Consider the following 22049-nt stretch of genomic DNA (forward strand, 5'->3'; position numbering starts at 1 on the left):
CAAATAAGCTAAAGATAAAGGTAACGGTAATTTTATTTACCGTCGCTTTGTGAAACAATCAAGGTAACTTGACATGGACAACCAAGATGGCGTCACGAAATTGGGGTTGGTCACATTATTTACTCGTTTAGACTATATACTGCTACAGAGGTCTAAAGATGCATTTTAATCATTTAATACACACATATGCAATTGTAAAAATGCATTTAATTTATGAAATTATAAAATCAAATGTTCTGAAACTCACCATGAAAACTAGTCAATTTTTGTGCGCATTTTGCGGAAAAGTTATGTATCCAAACTGAAAATAATTTATATCCTCATATCTTTGAATATGCCCTTTAGATGCTCCACCTATGAACAAAAGAACTTATCCACCGAGTTTTAAGCTATTTGCTGTGTAATTTCGTAAGGAAATTACAGATTTCAATATTTTGTTGCAAATAAATTCAGTAACATGGGGCTATGCAATTCCAAAAATATGTTTATCGTAAAACTCACCCAGTCCTGATGAACGGAAAGTGAACCCAAACAGCTGATTTTGGGTATATTACATTGTGTTTTATGACTCTTGCATGTTCAAATGAAGAAATCCTCATCTAAACTGGCTGTACATTTTTGGGGGGCAACAGAAAATTAAGAAAATGTACTTATCAATTACATTAAACATACATTAATTTAGTATGGCCTAAGACCCACGCTTTACACGAGATTTCCATGCGAATCAGTAAAGTTTTGAAATTGAGGGTTATTCAAACAGTAGCAAGCACATTTGAACTAGGACACAGATTGAAAAGATTGTGAACGTTTTATAAAATTAAAATAGAAACAATGTAGAATCACTAAGAAATGAACACAGCACTCAAAACTCTAAATATGTGAGGATGTAAAGTCTCAGAAATAAGGACAAAGTAAACTTACATGTACTTTGAATTTTTTAAATGACCCTCATACTGCAGGCAGGTTTCAGCCTTTTAGGGTGTAAAATATAGAGATTTATAATTTACCAACGAAATTCCAGAGCAAATAGCATAAAACTCAATGGTTAAGTTCTTTTGTTAATAGGTGGAGCACCTGAAGGACTTATTCAAAGATATAAGGATATAAGTTATTTTCAGTTTGGATACATAACTTTTCCGCAAAATGCGCACAAAAATTGACTAGTTTTCATGGTGAGTTTCAGAACATTTGGTTTTATAATTTCATAAATTAAATGCATTTTTACAATTGTTTATGTGTATATTAAATGATTAAAATGCATCTTTAGACCTCTGTAGCAGCATATCGTCTATACGAGTAAATAATGTGACCAACCCCAATTTTGTGATGCCATCTTGGTTGTCCATGTCAAGTTACCTTAACATAGAGCTTTTGAGCGACCCAATTTTAAGAACAGTTAAAACCAATTATACCTTACCCCCAGCAATTTGCTGGTACCCATTTACAGCTGGGTCAACTGAAGCAATCATGATAAAATGCCTCGCCCAAGGACACACCACAATGGGAGTAGCCAGGATTTGAACCAGGGGCCTTCACCTCCGTAGTAAAGCGTCTTAGCCCTCTCAATCAGTGCGTCCACAGAAGCTAGTTCAGATTGTGTTGAATTCAGTAATATCATCATATGAGAACAGATAAGCTAGATCAGATTGTTTTGAATACAGTAATATCAGCAGCTGCTGAGGACAGATTAGCTAGTTCAGATTATATCGAATGCAGTAATATCAGGGTGAGAGGACAGATTATCTAATTCAGATTGTATTGAATGCAGTAATATCAGCAGCTGAGAACAGATTAGGTAGTCCAGACTGTATTGAATGCAGTAATATCAGCAGCTGAGGACAGATTAATTTATCAGATTGTTTTGAATGCAGCAATATTAGCAGCTTAGGACACATTAGCTAGTTCAGATTCTATTGAATGCAGAAATATCAGTAGATGAAGACAGATTAGCTAGTTCAGATTATATTGAATACCGTATTATCTGCATCTGAGGACAGATTAGTTAGTTCAGACTGTATTGAATACAGTAATATCAGCCAATTATGACCAATTAGCTAATTCAAATTATAATCTGCATCTGATGACAGATGAACTAGTTCATATTGTATTGAATGCAGTGATATTAGCAACTGAGGACAGATTAATTTGTTCAGATTGTTTTGAATGCAGTAATATCAGCATTTGATGACAGATTAGCTAGTTCGCCCCATGTGGTTCTGGGACGATCTGTGGAACCACTGCCTCACCCTTGCATGATCGTAAGAGGCGACTAATAGGGTCTTAACACTTGGTTTTGCTGTAACTCTGTGATTCCAGCAGGTATGCAAATTTTGATTCCATACCTCATGTTTTTATTTCGATGTAAATGAGATGTGAAAGCAAAATTTGTAGTCCTGTTTGGCATCATATAACCTATACTGTGTTGGTGCGCCGTAAAACCCAAATAAATAAATAAAAAAGATTAGCTAGTTCAGATTGTTTTTAGCTCACCTAAGCCAAAGGCTCAGGGTGAGCTATTGTGATCACTCACTGTCTGTCGTCCGTCCGTAAACTTTTACCTTAAACGACATCTCCTCATAAACCACTAGGCCAATTTCATCCAAACTTCACAGGAATGTTTCTTGGGTGAAGCTCTACGAAAATTATTTAAAAAATTGAATTCCATGCAGAACTCTGGTTGCCATGGCAACTGAAAGGAAAAACTTTAAAAATCTTCTTCTCAAAAACCAGAAGCCCTAGAGCTTAGATATTTGGTGTGAAGCATTCACTAGTGGACCTCTACCAATTTTGTTCAAATCATGACCCCAGGGTCAAAATTGACCCCGCCCGAGGGGTCATATGATTTTACATAGGAAAATCTTAAAAAATCGTCTTCTCAAAAACCAGAAGCCCTAGAGCTTAGATATTTGACATGTAGCATTGCCTAGTGGACCTCTGCTAAAGTTATTCAAATCATGACCCCGGGGTCAAAATTGACCTCGCCCCAGGGGTCACTTGATTTTACATAGATTTCTATTGGAAAATCTTCAAATTTTTAAAAAAAAATAAACCAAAAGGCCTAGAGCTTAGATATTTGACATGTAGCATTGCCTAGTGGACCTCTACAAAATTTGTTCAAATCATGACCCCCGGGGTCAAAATTGACCCCGCCCCAGGGGTCACTTGATTTTGACTGTAACACAATGCAGACTTGGAGCGCCGGTATACGGTAAATTACAGACTCCGGTATATACTGGATTAACTAAATTTGAACGAAAAATATCTTAAATGTATATATTTTGTAACCATGGTGATACTAACCCTAACCTTTAGTCAGTATACTATGCATATTATACACTAAATGCGTGCGGACATGCAAAAACATGCATATTTTTGACGTGCGCTACAATTGATAATCATTTTTGGGCATGCGCAGAAGACCGCTCCAACTCTGCAATGAGTTACATCGCTTGATTTTACATAGGAAAATCTTCTAAAAATTTCTAAAAATAAACCAGAAAGCCTAGAGCTTAGATATTTAACAAGTAGCATTGCCTAGTGGACCTCTACAAAAATTGTTCAAAATTGACCCCGCCCCAGGGGTCACTTGATTTTACATAGGAAAATCTTCAAAATTTTCTAAAAATAAACCAGAAGGCCAAGTGTGCGTGTGTTCGGGTTTAACGTCTTTTTCAACAATTTTTCAGTCATATAAACGATGGTGTCTACTTGTAGCAGTGAGCACAATGCCCAACTTTACAGTGCTGCCTCACTGGAATATCACGACGTAGACACATGGCATGATACGGCACCCAGTCACATTATACTGACACCGGGCTGGCCAGTCCTAACACTATCCTCTTAATTCTGAGCGCCAAGCGAGGAAGCTGCTAGTACCATTTTTTACGTCTTTGGTATGATGCGGTCGGGGATCGAACCCACGACCTCCCGCACTTGAAGCGGTCAGAAGGCCTAGATCTTAGATATTTGACATGTAGCATTGCCTAGTAGACTTCTACAAAATTTTGTTCAAATCATGACCACCGGGGTCAAATTGACCCCGCCCCATGGGGTTACTTGATTGTACATAGAAATTTTTTCAAAATTTTCTAAAAATAAACCAGAAGGCCTAGAGCTTAGATATTTGACATGTAGCATTGCCTAGTGGACCTCTACAAAATTTGTTCAATTCTTGGCCCCCAGGGTCAAATTGACCCAGCTCCAGGGGTTACTTGATTGTACAAAGGGAAATCTTCATAAATTTGCTAAAAATAAACCAGAACGCCTAGATCTTAGATATTTGCTATGTAACATTGCCTAGTAGACTTCTACAAACTTTATTCAAATCATGACCCCCGGCGTAAAATTGACCCCGCCCCAGCGGTAACTTAATTGTACATCGGAAAATCTTCCAAAAAAATCTAAAAATAAACCAAAAGGCCTAGAGCTTAGATATTTGACATGTAGCATTGCCTAGAGGACCTCTACAAAAAAATTCAAATCATGACCCCCGGCGTCAAATTGGGGTTACTTGATTGTACATAGGAAAATCTTCCAAAAAATGTCTAGAAATAAACCAGAAGGCCTAGAGCTTAGATATTTGGTGTGTAGCATTACCTAGTGGATCTCTACCAAGTTTGTTCAAATCATGACCCCGGGGTCAAGCTTAAATGCAAATCTTCATAGCAACCATTTAACCAGGTGAGCGATATAGGGCCATCATGACCCTCTTGTTGTTAGTTTAGATTGTTTTTGAATGCAGTAATATCAGCATTTGAGGACAGATTAGCTAGTTGAGATTGTTTGAATGCAGTAATATCAGCATCTGACGACGAATTAGCTAGTTCAGATCGTATTGAATGCAGTAATATCAGCATCTGAGGACAGATTATTGAGTTCAGATTGTTTTGAATGCAGTAATATCAGCATTTGAGGACAAATTAGTGAGTTCAGATTGTTATGAATGCAGTAATATCAGCATCTGAGGACAGATTAGCTAGTTCAGATTGTATTGAAAGCAATCATCGTTATCATTACACCATAATGCCTTCTGAACAATAGAAAATAACTTAGACAACAGTTGATTGGTTAAGTTTTTGCATTTCGTGGTTGACTCAGTCCAGGAAATTTTATCCCAACGAACAATTAAAATTCCCATTCATTTTTTGTTCAAACTTCATAAGGATGATTTCTTGGGTTTAGTAGATAACCCGTTGTTTTGTAGATCAGTAGGTCAAAGGTAAAGGTCACAATGACCTCAAGACTGAAAATATTTTCTGCACAATAACTAAAGAACACTTTAATACAGATCTATAGATGTCAGTCTATATAGGATGAATGGCTGTGATCAGTAGTTGACTCTGTTGTCTTGAATGTCAAGGTCAGGGTGACATTGACATTGAAAAATGGTCACAGCTCAATAACCCTGGGCATGTCGTCTTAAAATTTCATAGGATCATTGCTTGTGGTCAAGAGATGGTCCCAAGTATCAGTCATAGTCAAAGGTCAAAATGACATCGAGACTGAAAATGATAGCTGTTCAGTAACAAAAGAACGCTTATACCTACTGTCTTTTAACTGTCATTGAGCTCAATAAATTATCCATATGTTTAGGGGTTAGCAGGTCTTATGTTCAAGTCACCTTTGTTCAAGTCACCTTGATTGAGGCTGAAAGCAGTTTAAGCTATATAACAAAGGAATATTTCGGTCTACAGCCTTCAAACTTCATTTGTTGTTTGTGAATAACAGATGACCCCTGTTGTGTTTGGATTAATAAGTCTACATCACTTTGACCTTGACACTTATAATATAGTTTCTGACCGATACCTACAGAACACTTCGTTCTATGACCGCCCAAATTCATTTGATGATTGTTATTTGGGAACCAAAGGTCAAGGTCACGTTGAAATTGAAGTTGAAAATGGTTTTTCGATCAATATCTGCAGCTCTTTTTCATTTGAGCCACGCCATGAGAAAACCAACATAGTGGCTTTGCGACCAGCAAAGATCCTGACCAGCCTGCGCATCCGCGCAGTCTGGTCAGGATCCATGCTGTTCGCTAATGGTTTCTCTAATTGAAATAGGCTTTGAAAGCGAACAGAATGGATCCTGACCAGATGCGCATGCTGGTCTGGGTCCATGCTGGTCGCAAAGCCACTATGTTGGTTTTCCCATGGCGCGGCTCATTTCATGAGATCATTGCCTGTGGTCATGAGATGAACCCTATTAATTGTTTTCAGATCAGTACCTCGAAGGTGGTCAATGTCATTAAGACTTTTAGATTGAAAATGGTTTCTGATCAATTACAGGAAAAAGCTTCGGTCAGTGACCCTCAAATTTCATAGGATGATTGCCTGTAGTCAGTAGCAAAATGTTACGAATTAAATGTTTGTTGATTCATTAATGTATGTTTTGAACAACCATTGTGCATCAAGAAGGCTAAGGCACTTTCCTACGGAGGTGAAGTCTTCGGGTTTGATTCCTTGCTACTCCCATTACATATCTGATATTTTAACAGTGATATATATATATTTTTGAAAAAAAACCTGTAAAATGGGTAAATTTAGTCAAAAAAAAAAAATTTGTTTTACGTGTAATATTAAAATATCTTTCACTCAAGAACACAATATATCTTACATTTTTACTCGTGGCTATGCCTACATCTGGTCCACTTGTGAAAGATATCTCAATCTTACACTAATACAATTAAATATCCTCGTTCATTGTCCTGTTCTTAATTTATTTTAGAAAATCCCTGATACTGAATAAGCGAATGTATGTAACTCGTCGCAGCGCAGGCGTTTCTTTTTTGTCAACTTGCAGGCTCTGCTGTCTGTAAATATACAGGAAATTTGACAATTAAGGATTTATGTTCCAAGCCCAACTTGTTTATGTCAAAAATTAAACTGTCTGTCAAGTGCGACACCACGTTATGACACAGCTGCTATTAGTTGCCATGGTAACGATTCACAATATCACGATGTCATCCAGACTGCCATTATTTTGTGTTTCCCTCAATTGAGATGTATCAATCGATATCTAAGGCAGCTTCCTCCATAGAAACTGAACATCACCGCTTACTGTGCAGCTTTTATAAAATAATTGACAGTAGTTGATTGGAGTTTACCACCAGGAAGTTCAAACAATGATTGTACTTACAAGTCACGACTAGATTAGCAGTCAAATAAAGGTAAGATCGACATTTTAAGATTTATTGTCATCACCGCAGTTGTGACCTGGAATCGCATAATTCATTCATATTTGCACATTGGTGTTACGCTATCTGTTGCAAACGTAAGATTTCTGATTTTTATTAGAAAAGCGAACTATGATTTTCTTATTTTTATACAAAGAGATGGGGGGAAAAAACTCACAAGTCGCCGTAGACTTATTTTATATCTAATATAAAGAAAACGGGTCAGTCTGAGAAATTTTCTTCATTTTAATGACTCGATCGATAAGCCTATTTATATATTTAGGTTATAGATCATTTATTGAACTTCTAATGAAATTAAACTCAATCCATTAGAAGGTCTATAAGAGATTCATAGAAAGCCGGTGCGCCACGCTAATTAATTGCCAAAGGCTAAGTGAAAAATCTTTAATACAAAATGCCACTTATTTAATACTAAATGCCAAATGCTTCATTCCAAAAAGCTATGTCATATGCATAAAATACCAATTACTATTACTAAATGTCAAATAGCCAATTTCTATCGCAAAATGACCAATACTAACCGTAAAATTCTTTAACCTTCATGAGTTAATCATCTTGCAACTTTTAATTGTTTTAAGATAGTGGGCCCGAAGCAATTTCGTCATTCTTCGTTTGTTATAAAAATAACTTTCTGTTTTGGTCGAAGGATGCCGAAATCGCATTTCGGAGGATACGTAATCGCACGAAAATTACCGATTGGATTGACATAACGGTTTTCATTACCTTAAAACTTTTGTGCGACATAATAATGTTCTACCAGTCTGATTTGAAGCAATAGCGTGTTCTATCGGTCATTTGAAAATTGGACAGGAACTGTTCAGAAAAGTTTGTTTTCAAGAAGGCCAATGACTGTTTAAAGGAGGATGCAATCACCATATGTTCAGCTTTTGATCTGAATAAGAACTTAGCAATAAGCATCTGGCATTCCGCATTTCGCAGTGAACGTTGGAACAAACATTTGTTTACATTTCAACATAAATTACCAACACAGGTACTTAAAATTTTAACATACTTATTTTAATGTTAGCGTATATTTCATTATTATATAAATGGTATATATCTAAAATAATAAACACTATATATATATGTTTCAAGTACCTGACTAATTGGCTGTTCTATGACGTCATCATACTCGATGTTGCGAATTTGTAGTGGATTATGTCGATTATTACGTGATTTACATAGAAATGTTTCGCACTAATCTGGCAGTTATTCGTTCTCAACCGGTGAAATCAGCTCGTAAATTTCGCGTGGAAATAAGACATTGTCTATCAAAACAATTCTCAATGCCCATGTGACACTATCAAATAATTGAATTTGGCGTATAATTATTTAATAATATGATCTGAAAACTGTTTTAATTTTAAACAACAACAACAACAGATAGATCCAGTTATAGCTTCTGTTTCCAGGTTCCTTAGTTCACATAGGCGTAGGAGCGACTTCAACTTTGGGGGGAGGGGGGTGGGGGGAGATCCCCGGTGCATTCATGACAAAGCCTTGTCCAGGGGAAAAATGGGCCATAGGCCCCCTCAAGCCTCTGTGTTTTAGCAATCATTGAGTTATTATGATGATACGCATAAGACTAGGCGCTTAACTGTCTGCAGCTTGTAACTTAATTGGGCAAAATATGTATTGTTCTTATCAAGTGTGCCACTTTTTTACATTCTTCTGTTGAAGCCCTGGACATGCAATAAAATAGCGCTTATTTGTCTAATTTTGATATAAAGTAGTGGAAGTATCATTTCCCTTGAATGGACAATGAAAAACATAAATACATAACGTTTACATACGTAAACAGGTTAAATACTTACATCGTTTTTGCAGACGCTCAAACCGGAACTGAAGTGATTGCGCTCAATATTATATTCTTTTTATAAAATGTAATCAAACAATCCTCGGTGCGTATAGGTTTTCAATACACATCTTATGGAAAGAGAGAAGTCAGTCAGAATGCAAGGAAAGGCCAACTGCAAATCAGAAATCAGGTTGTAGACAGTTATATGATACAAAGTAAATGTTATAATAGACTGCAAGTTATAATATTATCTCTTTTCCAAAATATTGGAGGGGCCAAACTATAGTTCGGCCCCCCCTATCCTAGCTCTTTTTTTTTGGGGGGGGGGGCTAGCCCCGCTGCCCCCCCCCCCCCCCTCCCCTCCCAGGTTCCTACGCCTATGGTTCAGTATTATAGCCTACAATAACCATCCGAATTTTTTGAAATCTCAGTGTTATATAAGCTATCAAAAAGCAATCATGGTCGAACTTTTGAATCCGTCTGCTTTCAAGCTACTACTTCTAATACGAAAAACACATGCATATTTTCATTAAAGCACGACAATGTTGACGTCACGACGTCAAATTACTTGGAGCCATTATTAGGCGCGAAGAAAGAATAACTCACTAGTTCTAACGGTTATTTAGCGATGCGTGTTACTTCCTGTATTTTCGTCCTGTTAAAATACAGGTACGCGTTGACGTCACGTCGACCTTTTATGTTTGGCGCCATACATGCGCAATGAAATATTGTTCCTTAATTAACCCACTTGCTTACATGAATGACATATTAGAATCGAATAGAATAGGGCAAGATGATGTATTTGTTAGAACCTCTTTTACGTTTTTTTTTATCGAAATGCATTCTATTTTTCCATTGGACCAAATTTGATACAACGTTTTCATGGGGTTCGCCTCAAGATTTTTGAAAACGAAAGATTTACAATTATTCAACGGGTGCTATATTATATTATGTATATATATAAAAATAGGTACTTAATTCGCGTTAATGTATCTTATCATATTTATGAAATATCATCTCAAAGAATATTCCGAACGATGGTATCTGTTTACCTTGTATAAAAATGCATTGTTATTGATCTACAATTATCTTTTTTGCGCCATACCACAAATCTATTTCACTTCCGTGTTCACCTTTTTAGCCTATATTAACACACAAAAAGAGAGAGAGAAAAGAAATACGACTTTGACGCACACACTTCTCATTCTTGTTGATTTTTCTGTAATGATGTAATGGAATAACTTTGATCTGGTAAATTACTCCTGTAATCCATTTTCAGCCACTAGATGCTGAAACGACATTTTTACGTAATCACATCACGTGTAAGTTTTTGTACCGTATACCATGTTACATTTCTAGTGGATGTACTTAAATACATTTTTAGAGTCTACAGGATCGCGAGTACGTACTAAAAGGCGCCGTTGCCTTTCAATTTGTCCATTTTATATTGAAAGGTACGTTTTATTCAACTGTTTTCTTTAAATATACAAAGATATAAACTCAACATTTTTTTGTGTGTGGAAAATCTCCAGTTGAATTACACGAGTATTTATTTATAAAGAAAGAAGTGATAAAGTGAAACATATTTGGTAGAGTCATTGTTGAACAAAATATTATCAGTATTGTTATTGAATTTTGTGACATCATTAAGCAAGTTTTTCGAAAAATTACCGCACCTATTCCAGAAAATGAACAGATACATTTGTTAACCGAAAAGATTTTTAATTAGAATCTGCAGAATTAAAAATGTTTAGAAAAAATCTACCAAAATATAACTTAATTAAAATTTCGCGTTACAAATAACTATTATGCACCATAATTATGGCATTTCCGAATTACATAATATTTTTATGAACTATTTTATTTAAGGTCGTAATTGATTTGTTCAAAACTTAAACAACAGATCATTTAAACTTATTTTTGTCAATGAATTTGTAATACATGATAGATTTTTGCTGGAGGTGCTTTTAAATTTTTGATTGTCAAACCAAAAAAAGGCGTTATTATAGCACAAATATAGATTTAACAAACATACTTTACTTTGCATAAGGACCGATATGAATATAAGAACTGTTGTATTTCATATGTCAGAAATTTGCATAAACAACTAATATTTTGCTGAAATTCAGTAGAAATACAAGTTTGTAAAAATATTATTACCTCCATTTGCGTATCTTGGTTGTGATTAAACCAAGGTAGATTTAAAATAGATTAATTCGGAAACTACACTTTGTTTAAAAATTTGGCTTTTGGTTCAGCTATTTGAAATATCCCAATATCTGTCAAATAAGAAATTATATTGAAATCAAAAGAAAACGTCCGCTTTTTAAAAACTTTTATATTAAAGGGAGATAATATTCCTATAAAAATAATCATAAGGCATGCATTTAAATAAGGATATAATTAGTGGGTATTTTCGATCTCCAACGAATGTATGAACACTAATAAATGTCATAAGTGTGAGTGATCACCTTTAACATTCCAACATAGCATAGGATCAGTTTCTTAGTCTAAGAATTTAAAGGCTCATAATGCCTTTGTTTAAAATGTGGCTGCCACATTTTCGGTTATGAACATAAAATACATTAATTTCTTGTTAAATCCTATTTCTGATAATTACTTTCGTTAACATTTGTCAAAGGTTTGAATATTGCTGAATATACTAGAATGTTTTATTGAATCTATTGTTTTTATATCCTCCCTTTATGGTTCTAACTATAACAGTTCATGTGCAATATTAAAAGTAGTGCCTTTCTAACCATGTAAGTACGCATAGCATCTTTTTGGAAAGCTGTTTCATTTGTTATTAAGATAAAAAAATTAAGCATTATGGACCAGTTATAAAATTAAACGACGGAGCCACGTAAACAACGTTGTTTTTTTTTTTTCAAAATGCAACGAAACAATAGCCTATGATGTTTACAAAAATGCGCATAAAATTATACATGCATAGCATACTTAAGACTAAATAGTAACATGGAAAAAGGTCAAATGTTTGGTCCCAAAAATTACGTCATGAAAAATTATCAATATGGTATGTGCTAAAAATATACCAAACACAGAAATCGCAAATAAACTTAAAAAGATAACATAATTTTGACTTAAGGGTCATAGTCGTGACGGGTTGGGTCTCGAAAACATCAATGACAAAGCGACAAAATATTTACATTTTTAGCCAAATTGCGCAATAAAAAATGATAAGGAAAATATTCAAAATAATTCCTAGAATTTGACCTGCACTGTCAATTTTTGAGATATTTTTGGCACTCCCGCGCGCTTTATTATGATATTTCAGACAATACTATAATTTACAGTAAGAACTGTAATTAAAGAAGTGTACAAATGTACCTGTCGATCCAGAGATTATATTTTGTTTACAAATAGTTCTTCCGCTTTTCCGTTATTCAGTTCAACTTCGTGCAAACACTTCATAAGGTAAACAACAATCCCAGTTTTATGACAGCAGAGATAGAAAATTTATATTTAGGTTTTCAGACCACATATCTTTTATAATTTCATCGATGTGGGTGATTGTTTAAATTTCCTTTCATGAATTTTTCATAAAATTCAATTCAAAATATGTCCTCGACTGATTAAACATTACTTTTGACCGTATTCGCTCGTATGCACAATATCGTACATTATAACATGAATCATTATATAAATCACCGGGTAATAGGTTGTGCTATTGACTGATCTGTAGATCGGCACTAATTAACTTTCTCTGGACTAATTTGTTTGATTTTGGGCTTAACGCCGTTTTTCAATAGTATTCAAGTCATGTAACGGCGGGCAGGTACCAGTACAAACCTGTTCTCCGCACATAACTGCCACCTTCCCCACATAAATCAGAGGTGGAGAGTGAATAATTTCAGACACAATGTCTTCTATCAAATCGTCAAGGAGAACATACACTTCGCCTGAGGATCGAACTAACGATCCCGCGATCCAAAGGTCTGCGCTCTCCCTATAGCGAGCGGACTTTCTGGACTAAAGACAAAACATAGCAAGGCACTTATTGGATGGCTTGTCGGTCAATTAGCCCTCGGTCCTTTGGACCAGCAAGTCATTCATTAAGTGATCTATAAAGCATAAAGCATATGTATTGTATGTGCATGTATGCGGTGCTCATTTTTGGTTTATAAGGACGGTTTATTTGCCTGATCGCCATACCATTACCGGTACGTTTATAAAATGCAAGTAAAATCTTTACCGTTTTGAACATTTTTTTTTCTTTCATTTTTGTGTAACTGGACGAGTTTCTATCTATGATTAACATATTCGTAATAAACTTAATCTATCTTTGTTTTGTTTTTTAATAAAAGGAGGTGTCAAAATGATAAATTGTTGAAGAAACTTCTTTTGCTATCATTCCGATGATATTTGATAAAATCGAGAAATTAATTAAGCCGGTCCCATGACAAAACAAATATTTAACTCTAGCATGTCCTTACCTTGATATGTAAAATGTAGTTCTGTCATGTATCGTTCCAGAGTTGTGCTGAATGTCGGACAGCAACAATCCTAGTGGAAGTTCAACTCCTGTCGGAACTTCAGAGTGCTTTAGATCAGTCGGGAAACGGTGTGCCGACAGGCTACAACCCATGGGATCGGCTTGTAATAGCAAGTAAGTGCAATACCTTCTAATCTAAATGTTTAACAAGATAAAGCTTTGGTGACTTTAATAGGGAAAAAAAAACCTTTTATGAAACGTTTTACGTATCCTGGCTTTGTTGAGGGCGGTGCCTGTCGAACTGTAACCAGATTTAATAATAGATGCATGTGATATGCATATGATGGTGATACATTAAACCTTAAAGCAATTTATTCATACGTTAGGCAGCGTGACATTAAATGAAACTTCATAAAATAGTTATTAAGTAGAAAATACCATTACAGAAAATATTGATTTTGCCTTTTGTTTACATGCATTTTTAGCTCGACTATTCGAAGAATAGGGGAGCTATCCTACTCGCCCCGGCGTCGGCGTCACACAAATGTTAAAGTTTGCGTAACACCCCAAATATTTTCATAGTCCATTGAGATATTGCGTTTATATTTTGCATACTTGTTTATCATCATGACCACATTCTGTAAACAGGAGCAGACAACTCTATCAAGCATTTTGACTGAATTATGGCCCATTTTCGACTTAGAATATGCTTATTGTAATGTTAAAGTTTGCGTACCACCCAAAATATTTTCAAAGTCCATTGAGATATTGCTTTCATATTTTGCATACTTGTTTACCATCATGACCCTAGTCTGTATAAAGGAGGAGGTAACTCTATCAAGCATTTTGACTGAATTATGGCCCCTTTACGGCTTAGAATATGCTTATTGTAATGTTAAAGTTTGCTTACCACCCCAAATATTTTCAAAGTCCATTGATATATTGCTTTCATATTTTGCATACTTGTTTACCATCATGACCCCAGTCTGTAAAAAGGAGGAGGCAACTCTATCAAGCATTTTGACTGAATTATGGCCCCTTTTCGACTTAGAATCTGCTTATTGTAATGTTAAAGTTTTACTCATAGCTTACATTATACTATCAAGCACTGAGAATAGTCGAGCGCGCTGTCCACTGACAGCTCTTGTTTTCTGAAAGACCACTCAAAGGTGTTCAGCGGCATTTAACCCCTAGCCTGCTGGCGGCAAGTGATTCTGCCCTTGCGACCAGTGCAGACCAAGATCAGCCTGCACATCCGTGCAGTCTGATCATGGTCTGCACTGTTCGCCATTCACTCAGTATCCTTTTGGTAAGCACTCATTTCAAAAGTTAATGGTACTGCCCAAAGTGAAAAATGGACAAGTTCATTACAAAAATTTGGCAGGGTAAGGGTAAAGCAACATCTGGCTAAAGTTTGTTAGTATAAACCAGCTCCTTAAACAAGTCGCCCATGCTAAATGAATCACCAATACAATTCCACATAATATTATTACCAACTTAGGCTACATATCTATATATTATATTCTATTCGCAACGATTTCATTAAAATCCAATTAACTATTCGCAACGATTTCATTAAAATCCAGTTAACTGTGTATCAATCAATTTTACACCACATGGTTATTTTCGCACCAGTGTGACGTATCATTTCCAAGAAGTACCCTGGGCCGGGTTCATCGGGTTTACTGTGAACTGCCACGGACGAAGAAAAGTCATTTGATGAAATTTCAAAAATATGCATGCAAAAGATTCTTAAATTGGGACATCTGGATTTTACCGGTACGCACTTTCAATAATTAATCTCTTTCTTCTTCCACATCCCTTTTTTTGTGTGTATTGTTTTGTGATCATTGTTGCAATTTATTTAAATGATTGTAACAAACACACCCTACAGTACCTTTTAAAATCCTAGCAGAAAGTGCCTACCTGTAAAGTGCAGTCTATCCCATAAATGTGTAATTATCCCTCTGTCGGTAGAGCGAACAGTTACCGCCCAATAACTTGTGAACCACTTGTAGTTGTGTTTTTTTTTTTGTTTTGTTTTTTGTTTGTTTGATTTTTGTTTTGGTTTTTTCGGCGACGCCGTATTTAGCAAGGATATTGATATATCTCAAAATGATAAGAAAGTATAATAAATATGATAAAAACCTGTTCAAATACCAACATCAAATTAAAGAAAGAGCTGAATACGGTCTGCGTATCACATGAATAAGGGTGTGATAAGAGTCTTTTATGTAGAGAAGTGCCTTTTAAAAGATTTTCCTTGTTACAGTTGTCGTCTGTATATGAAAAGGTTTCTTGCTTTTGTGACTTATTCAGATTGCATATTAAAATGAGTACTTGTTTGCTTTAATATATTTGTTATAAATTAACTGATTTATTATATATGAATATTTTTCTTTAGTATGGTATGCAAATATTGAACTCAGTTGAAATATGTTTTATTAATCCCCCGCCGTGGCGGAGGGATTGTAGGAATGGTCTACGTCCATCCTTCCGTCCGTCCGTCCTTCCGTCCGTCTGTCCGTCCTTCCGTCCGTAACAAAATCGTGTCCGGTCCATATCTCCTAAACCCCTTGAAGGATTTTCATGAAACTTGGGTCAAATGATCACCTCATCAAGACGATGTGCAGAACCTATGAGTCAACCTTGTCGGTTCAAGGTCAATGTCACAACTCAAGGTCAAAGGTTTGAGCCTGCCATTTTGTGTCCGCTCTATCTCCTAAACCCCTTGAAGGAATTTTATAAAACTTGGTTCAAATGATCACCTCATCAAGACGATGTGCAGAACCCATGAGTCAGCCATGCCGGTTCAAGGTCAAGGTCACAACTTAGGGTCAAAGGTTTGAGCCTTCCATTTTGTGTCCGCTCTATATCTCTTAAACCCCTTGAAGGAATTTTATAAAACTTGGGTCAAATGATCACCTCATCAAGACGATGTGCAGAACCCATGAGTCAGTCATGCCGGCTCAAGGTCAAGGTCACAACTTAGGGTCAAAGGTTTGAGCCTTCCATTTTGTGTCCGCTCTATATCTCCTAAACCCCTTGCAGGATTTTCATCAAACTTGGGTCAAACGATCACCTCATCAAAGCGATGTGCAGAAATTATGAGTCAACCATGCCAGCTCAAGGTCAAGGTCACAACTAAGGGTCGAAGGTTTGAGCCTTCCATTTGGTGTCCACTCTGTATCTCCTTAACCCCTTGAAGGATTTTCATCAAACGTGGGTCAAATGATCACCTCATCAAGAACTCATGAGTTAGCCATGTCAACTCAAGGTCAAGGTCACAACTGAAGGTCAAAGGTTTCAGCCCTGTATCTCCTAAACCCCTTGAAGGATTTTCATGAAACTTTGGTCAAATGATCACCTCATCAAGACGTTGTGCAGAATTCATGAGTCAGCCATGTCAGTTCAAAGTCAAGGTCACAGCTAAAATCAAAGGTTTACCCTTTCACTATCCATAGCAGTGGCGGGGGATTTAGCTGTCTTTCAGACTGCCTTGTTATATATATGCTATATAATGACTGAATCTCATTACACTGAAATGAAGGTACACTGCATACAGTTTATCTATATGATATGACTACGGTCAAACTTTGCTTCTGAAACAGAAATATTGAAATAATTACTATTGTATGTATTGCTTGACCTTCACTTTTTTACCGATGTGACGTCATTGTCCAAAGATTCATGAATAGCGAATATGCATTTGTTTAAGCGGGATCAGTTGGCCTATTTTAGAAATAAATAAAAATAATAAATAAAACAATCCTTTAATTGATTTTTTTTCTCATGTATTCTAATCAATCTTAATTTGTAGCATCTTTATTAGGCCCGCAGCCAACTTTGTTCAGCTGGGACATTTAACCCCTCTTAGGGGCTGCTAGAGCTAAAACTAGAAATGCCTTTATACAGCGTCTCATGAACAGCTTGGTGGATCTTTGTCATATTTGGTCTGGAGCATCATTATAAGGTCCTCTTCCAAATTTATTTATATAGAAACTTGGGCCCTATTAGGGACCACTATAGCTAAAAGTAGATATGCCTTTCTTCGCATTAACCACTAAAATGTAATGGATTTTTATCAAACTCGATGTGTCAATAATATCGTAAGGTCTCCTGCTATTTTGTTACAAATGGGGACAGGGACCAATTTAGCTAAAAATATAAGCACGTTTAATGACCTCTTCTCATGAACCGCTTCATGAATCTTCATCAAACTACTGGTGTAATTATTCGTCTAAAGATAAACGAAACAAAATTGCAACCCTACGAAACCTTTGCGAAAAATTTAAAGAGAACCATTTAAATTGTTAAAGTGCAGTGTTTTCCTTATTACAATTCGCCGACCATCATTTTTAAATATATTTCTTGTTTGTTGTTGTTGTTGTTGTTGTTGTTTTTTGTTTTTTGGGGGGGGGGGGGGGGGGGGGTCAACAGGTCAAAGGACAAGGTCACAGAGGCCTGAAACTTGAAAATGGTTTCAGCTCAATAACCTGAGAACTACTTTAACCAGAACCTTCAAAGTTGGTAGAATGATTGAGCTTATTAAGCTTATGACCCGTATAGATTCTAGTTCTTTTGGATCAATAGGTCATAGGTCAAGGTCACCGTGGCCCGAACCCTGAAAACGATTCCCGCCCAATAACACAAGAGCCACCAAACCCCAAACCCCAAACCTTCAAACTTGATAGATCTAATTTTATCTAGCATGATTGGACTTCTAAAGAAGATGACCACTATAGTTTTTGAAATCAATAAGTCAAAGGTCAAGGTCACAAGGACCGGAACCTTGGAAACGGTTTCTGCCAAATAACTATTAAAGAACCACTTGACCCAGAACCTTTGGACTTGATATCCTGATTGGACTTGTAAAGTATATGACCCCTATAGTTTTTGTTGTAAGTAAGTCAAAGATTGCGGGGGCCTGAACCCTAAAACCGGTTTCCATTCAATAACTTGAGAACCACCTGACCAAGAACCTTGGAATTATAAAGTAGATGACGTCTGTAGTTTTTATAGATCAAAGGTCAATGTCACAGGGGCCGGGACCTCGAAAACGGTTGCTGCCCAATATCTTGAGAACCACTTGATCCAGAACCTGCAAATTTAATAGCTTGATTAAGTTAGACGACTCTATTGTTTTTGGGGTCAGTAGGTCAAAGGTCGAGGTCACAGGGACCAGGACCTTAAAAATGGTTTCCGCTCAATAACTTGAGAACCAAATAATCCAGACCCTTCAAAAATAGTAGCATAATAGGGCTTATAAAGTAAGTGACCCCTGTTGTGTTTGGGTTCAGTAGGTCAAAGATCAATGTGACAGGGGCCTGAACCTTGAAAAAGGTTTTCGTCCACTAACTTAAAAATCACTTGACACAGACCCTTCGAAACTGGTAGCATGATTTTTCTTATACGGTAGATAACCCCTGTTGTGTTTTGGGTCAGTAGGTCAAAGGTCAATGTCACAGAGGCCTGAACCTTGAAAACGATTTCTGCCCAGAAATGTGAGAACAACTTGAAACAGAACCTTCAAATTTTACAGCAGGACTGGACTTATATTTTGGGGTTGACTCCAAGATAGCAGACAGGCGTTGGCCCAACGTTGGGCCAACTACAGGCTCTTCGTTGGCCCAACGAGGAATGCCAACTTTGGCCCAACGCCATTTTGCTAATTGGCGCAACGTTAGCCCAACGGTTGGTACACCGTTGGCCCAGCGACTGATATCCTACACTTATCATTGGCCCTCCATTGAGCCAACAGTATTTTTCGTCTATCATGATTATTCCAACGTTCTTTGTTGGCCAAAAGTAGGATGCCAACGCTATCCCAATAGTTACGAATTTGAACAAACAACAAAAAAAAAAAACAACAACAAGAAAACTAAAACTAATATTATTTAGTGCACATTTAATTTTCAAATGAACGTGATTTTGTTTAACATTTAACAATAAGAAATCTAATATATATTTAAATTTTGTTTGTAAGTTTCCTGAAGAAATATAACAGAATATTTCATCACAACAACATGTCAATCATTGATGACAGCCTTTTATAAATCTAACTGAAGAAATAAATCTGCCATTTTTTTTAGTCACTGATTAAATCCTGTTAAAATGAATTGCTGTCTGTATTTTTAACTCATTATATATCCAAGTTCTGTCTGATTGTTTTCTTTTAAGAAGTTGAAGCGGGTAATAAAGTAGAGTACAAATCGACGGGGGCGTCACAGACTAGCTAGGTCAAGTGTCTGTCTCAGGGGTCTGAACCTTCAAAACAGTTTCCACAGAAATAATTTGAATGAGAACCACTTGACCTAGCACCTTCAAACTTGAAAGCATAATAGGGCTTACGAAGTGGATGACTTCTAGCTGTAATTTTGGAAATTGAGTGTCGGTATGTTAATGATCAAGGTCCAGGCCCGGTTCCAGAAATTTTTGACTGGGGGCACCAGTCTAGAACGAAGTCGTCACCGCCGAGACGCATATCGAGCGCTGATAGCGGGTAGGTATTGGAGGGATGCCTTTGCCCATGATATCTATCTATCTCTGGATACTGCCAATCCCTCTCGCGAGTGTTATAGGCAGGAAATAAAATGCACGTCGGATTGTTAGTAAACAGGTGAGAGAGAGATAAAACCTGACAATGAAATCATATCAGGATAAGTGAGACTAGAAAAGTGTTCTAGTCATGATTGAAATGTTAATAATGAGAAAAAAATGAAGATAAAAAGTAAAAACACCGGGAGCCAGATTAATACTGCATCTTTACAACCGCCCGCTTGAACTGATCAAGGTCGGGCAGGGTGGCAATGTGACTTGGGAGTTTGTTCCAAAGTACAATGCTGTAAGGAAAGAAGGAGTACTTGTGGTAATCAGAGGAAACCTGTATTTGTTGTAGAGATAAAAGGTGCATGTGTCTTGTTAACCTATGTGGGACTTGGATATATGGCGGGAGATTAACTGCAACTGGGTTATGGTATATTTTATATAACATGATGAGCCGGCAGTCTAGTCTGCGATGTTCAAGGGAACGCCAGCCCAGGTCTTCCTGCATGGCTGTTACACTCGAGAGAAGGAAGTAGTCCTCCTTACCCATCGTATTGTACGTCTCTGGACCATTTTTATCTTTTGAATGTTGGATTTAGTGTAGGGACTCCAGATAGTTGACGCATATTCAACCTGTGGCCGGACAAAGGACTTGTATGCTAGGTCTCTGACTTTTTTATTTTTCGTTGTTACATTCCTTTTAATGAAACCAAAAGATCTGTTTGCGTTAGAAGTTACTCTAGATATATATATGTGTGTGTTAAACTTAAGGTCAGCGGATAGATCTAGTCCGAGATATTTAGCATTAGATACAGATTCTAGAATTGGCCATGTAATAGATATTGGCGTTTAATCACAGTTTTGTTTCTGGTTATATGAATAACTTGGCACTTTGAAGGATTGAACTCCATGTCCCACTGCTTCTCTCAGAGTACCATGTTGTTCAGATCATGTTTAAGTGTTGGAGGTTCTGAGTAGGAGTTGATGGTAAGGTACACAGCAGTGTCATCAGCAAATAATCTCAGTGACTTGAGATTTTAACCCGGAGGAAGGTAGCTGGTTGATGTAGGGAAGGAAACATTGGGGGCATAGGACTGACCCCTGGGACACCCCAGAGGTAACAGGCACTTCGGAAGAACGGTCACCATCCGCAACTACTATCTGTCTACGGCCAATGAGAAAAGACCTAATCCAGTTTAGGATTCGATCACAAACACCATGTTCTTGAAGAGTGTATAAGAGTTTTAGATGTTGAGTTTGGGCTCCCCCTGGATTTTTTTTTTAAATACAGGTATGAAATGGTGGCCTCTGGTGCATTTTTAGGTCTAAATGTTGAGGTAATGGAAGGGTTACTCCCCTTTTGGGGCTCTTCTCCTGTACAGGTATGAAATAGCGGCCTTTCGTGCGTTTCTTAATTGGTCTTAATTTTGAAAAAAAATTCCTTTGCCAAAATAGTAGGGTGCATCTTTGATCAGTATAGGTCACTTCTCAGCCAACTCGGGGGCACGAGCCCCCTCGATCGGCCCGGTCCTGGATCCGGGACTGCGGTCACAGGGGCATGAACCATCAACATTGATTTGAGAACGACTTGATCCAAACCTTTCAAAGTTGGTAGCATGATTTGGCTTATGAAGTAGATAACCCATTAGTGAGTCAAAGGACAAGGGCACAGGGGCCTGAACTTTGAAAACAGTTTCCATTCAATAAATAAAGGTATTTCAGCTTTCCGATCATAATTATTTAGTTTACTGTATATGTGTCATATTTTTCAAAAACATTAGATTACCATGTTGTTTTATACATTGCTCATTACATGACTGATATATGTTGAAAGACCTTGGTGTGTAGTATAAACACACAAGTTATTATTCCTTCTCTTGTTATTCCTTCTCTTGAGAAGGAATATTATAGTTTGGTTAGTCACACTTGACTGAGCTACTGATATCGAAAGCTGTTGTCATTACAAGCTGGCCAGTCAAACTCCGTGACCTTAGAAATAACCTCTGACGTTAAAACTATTCTTTCCTAATTGAGGTGACTCTCTGACTGAACGCGCC

At 36.8% G+C, this 22049-nt stretch overlaps 2 protein-coding genes across 3 annotated transcripts in view; one reads left to right on the forward strand and one right to left on the reverse strand.

Annotated features, from left to right (window-relative positions):
* The window catches only part of LOC128547953 (uncharacterized), a 31796-nt gene extending 18213 nt beyond the window's left edge, over positions 1–13583 (reverse strand). For both annotated transcript variants that reach the window (XR_008366806.1, XM_053521919.1), the window contains exon 1: positions 13448–13583. The gene's annotated coding sequence lies outside the window, so the exon portion shown is untranslated. The remainder of the gene's footprint in view (positions 1–13447) is intronic.
* Positions 13482–22049, forward strand: part of LOC123528705 (inosine-5'-monophosphate dehydrogenase 1a-like) — a 79903-nt gene continuing 71335 nt past the window's right edge. Inside the window, exon 1 of the mRNA XM_053520915.1 lies at positions 13482–13620. Within this exon, the coding sequence (XP_053376890.1) occupies positions 13499–13620 (122 nt within the window). The 5' untranslated portion in view covers positions 13482–13498. The remainder of the gene's footprint in view (positions 13621–22049) is intronic.

This window comes from Mercenaria mercenaria, chromosome 13 (genome assembly GCF_021730395.1).
Source record: "Mercenaria mercenaria strain notata chromosome 13, MADL_Memer_1, whole genome shotgun sequence".
Taxonomy (NCBI): Eukaryota; Metazoa; Mollusca; class Bivalvia; order Venerida; family Veneridae; genus Mercenaria; species Mercenaria mercenaria.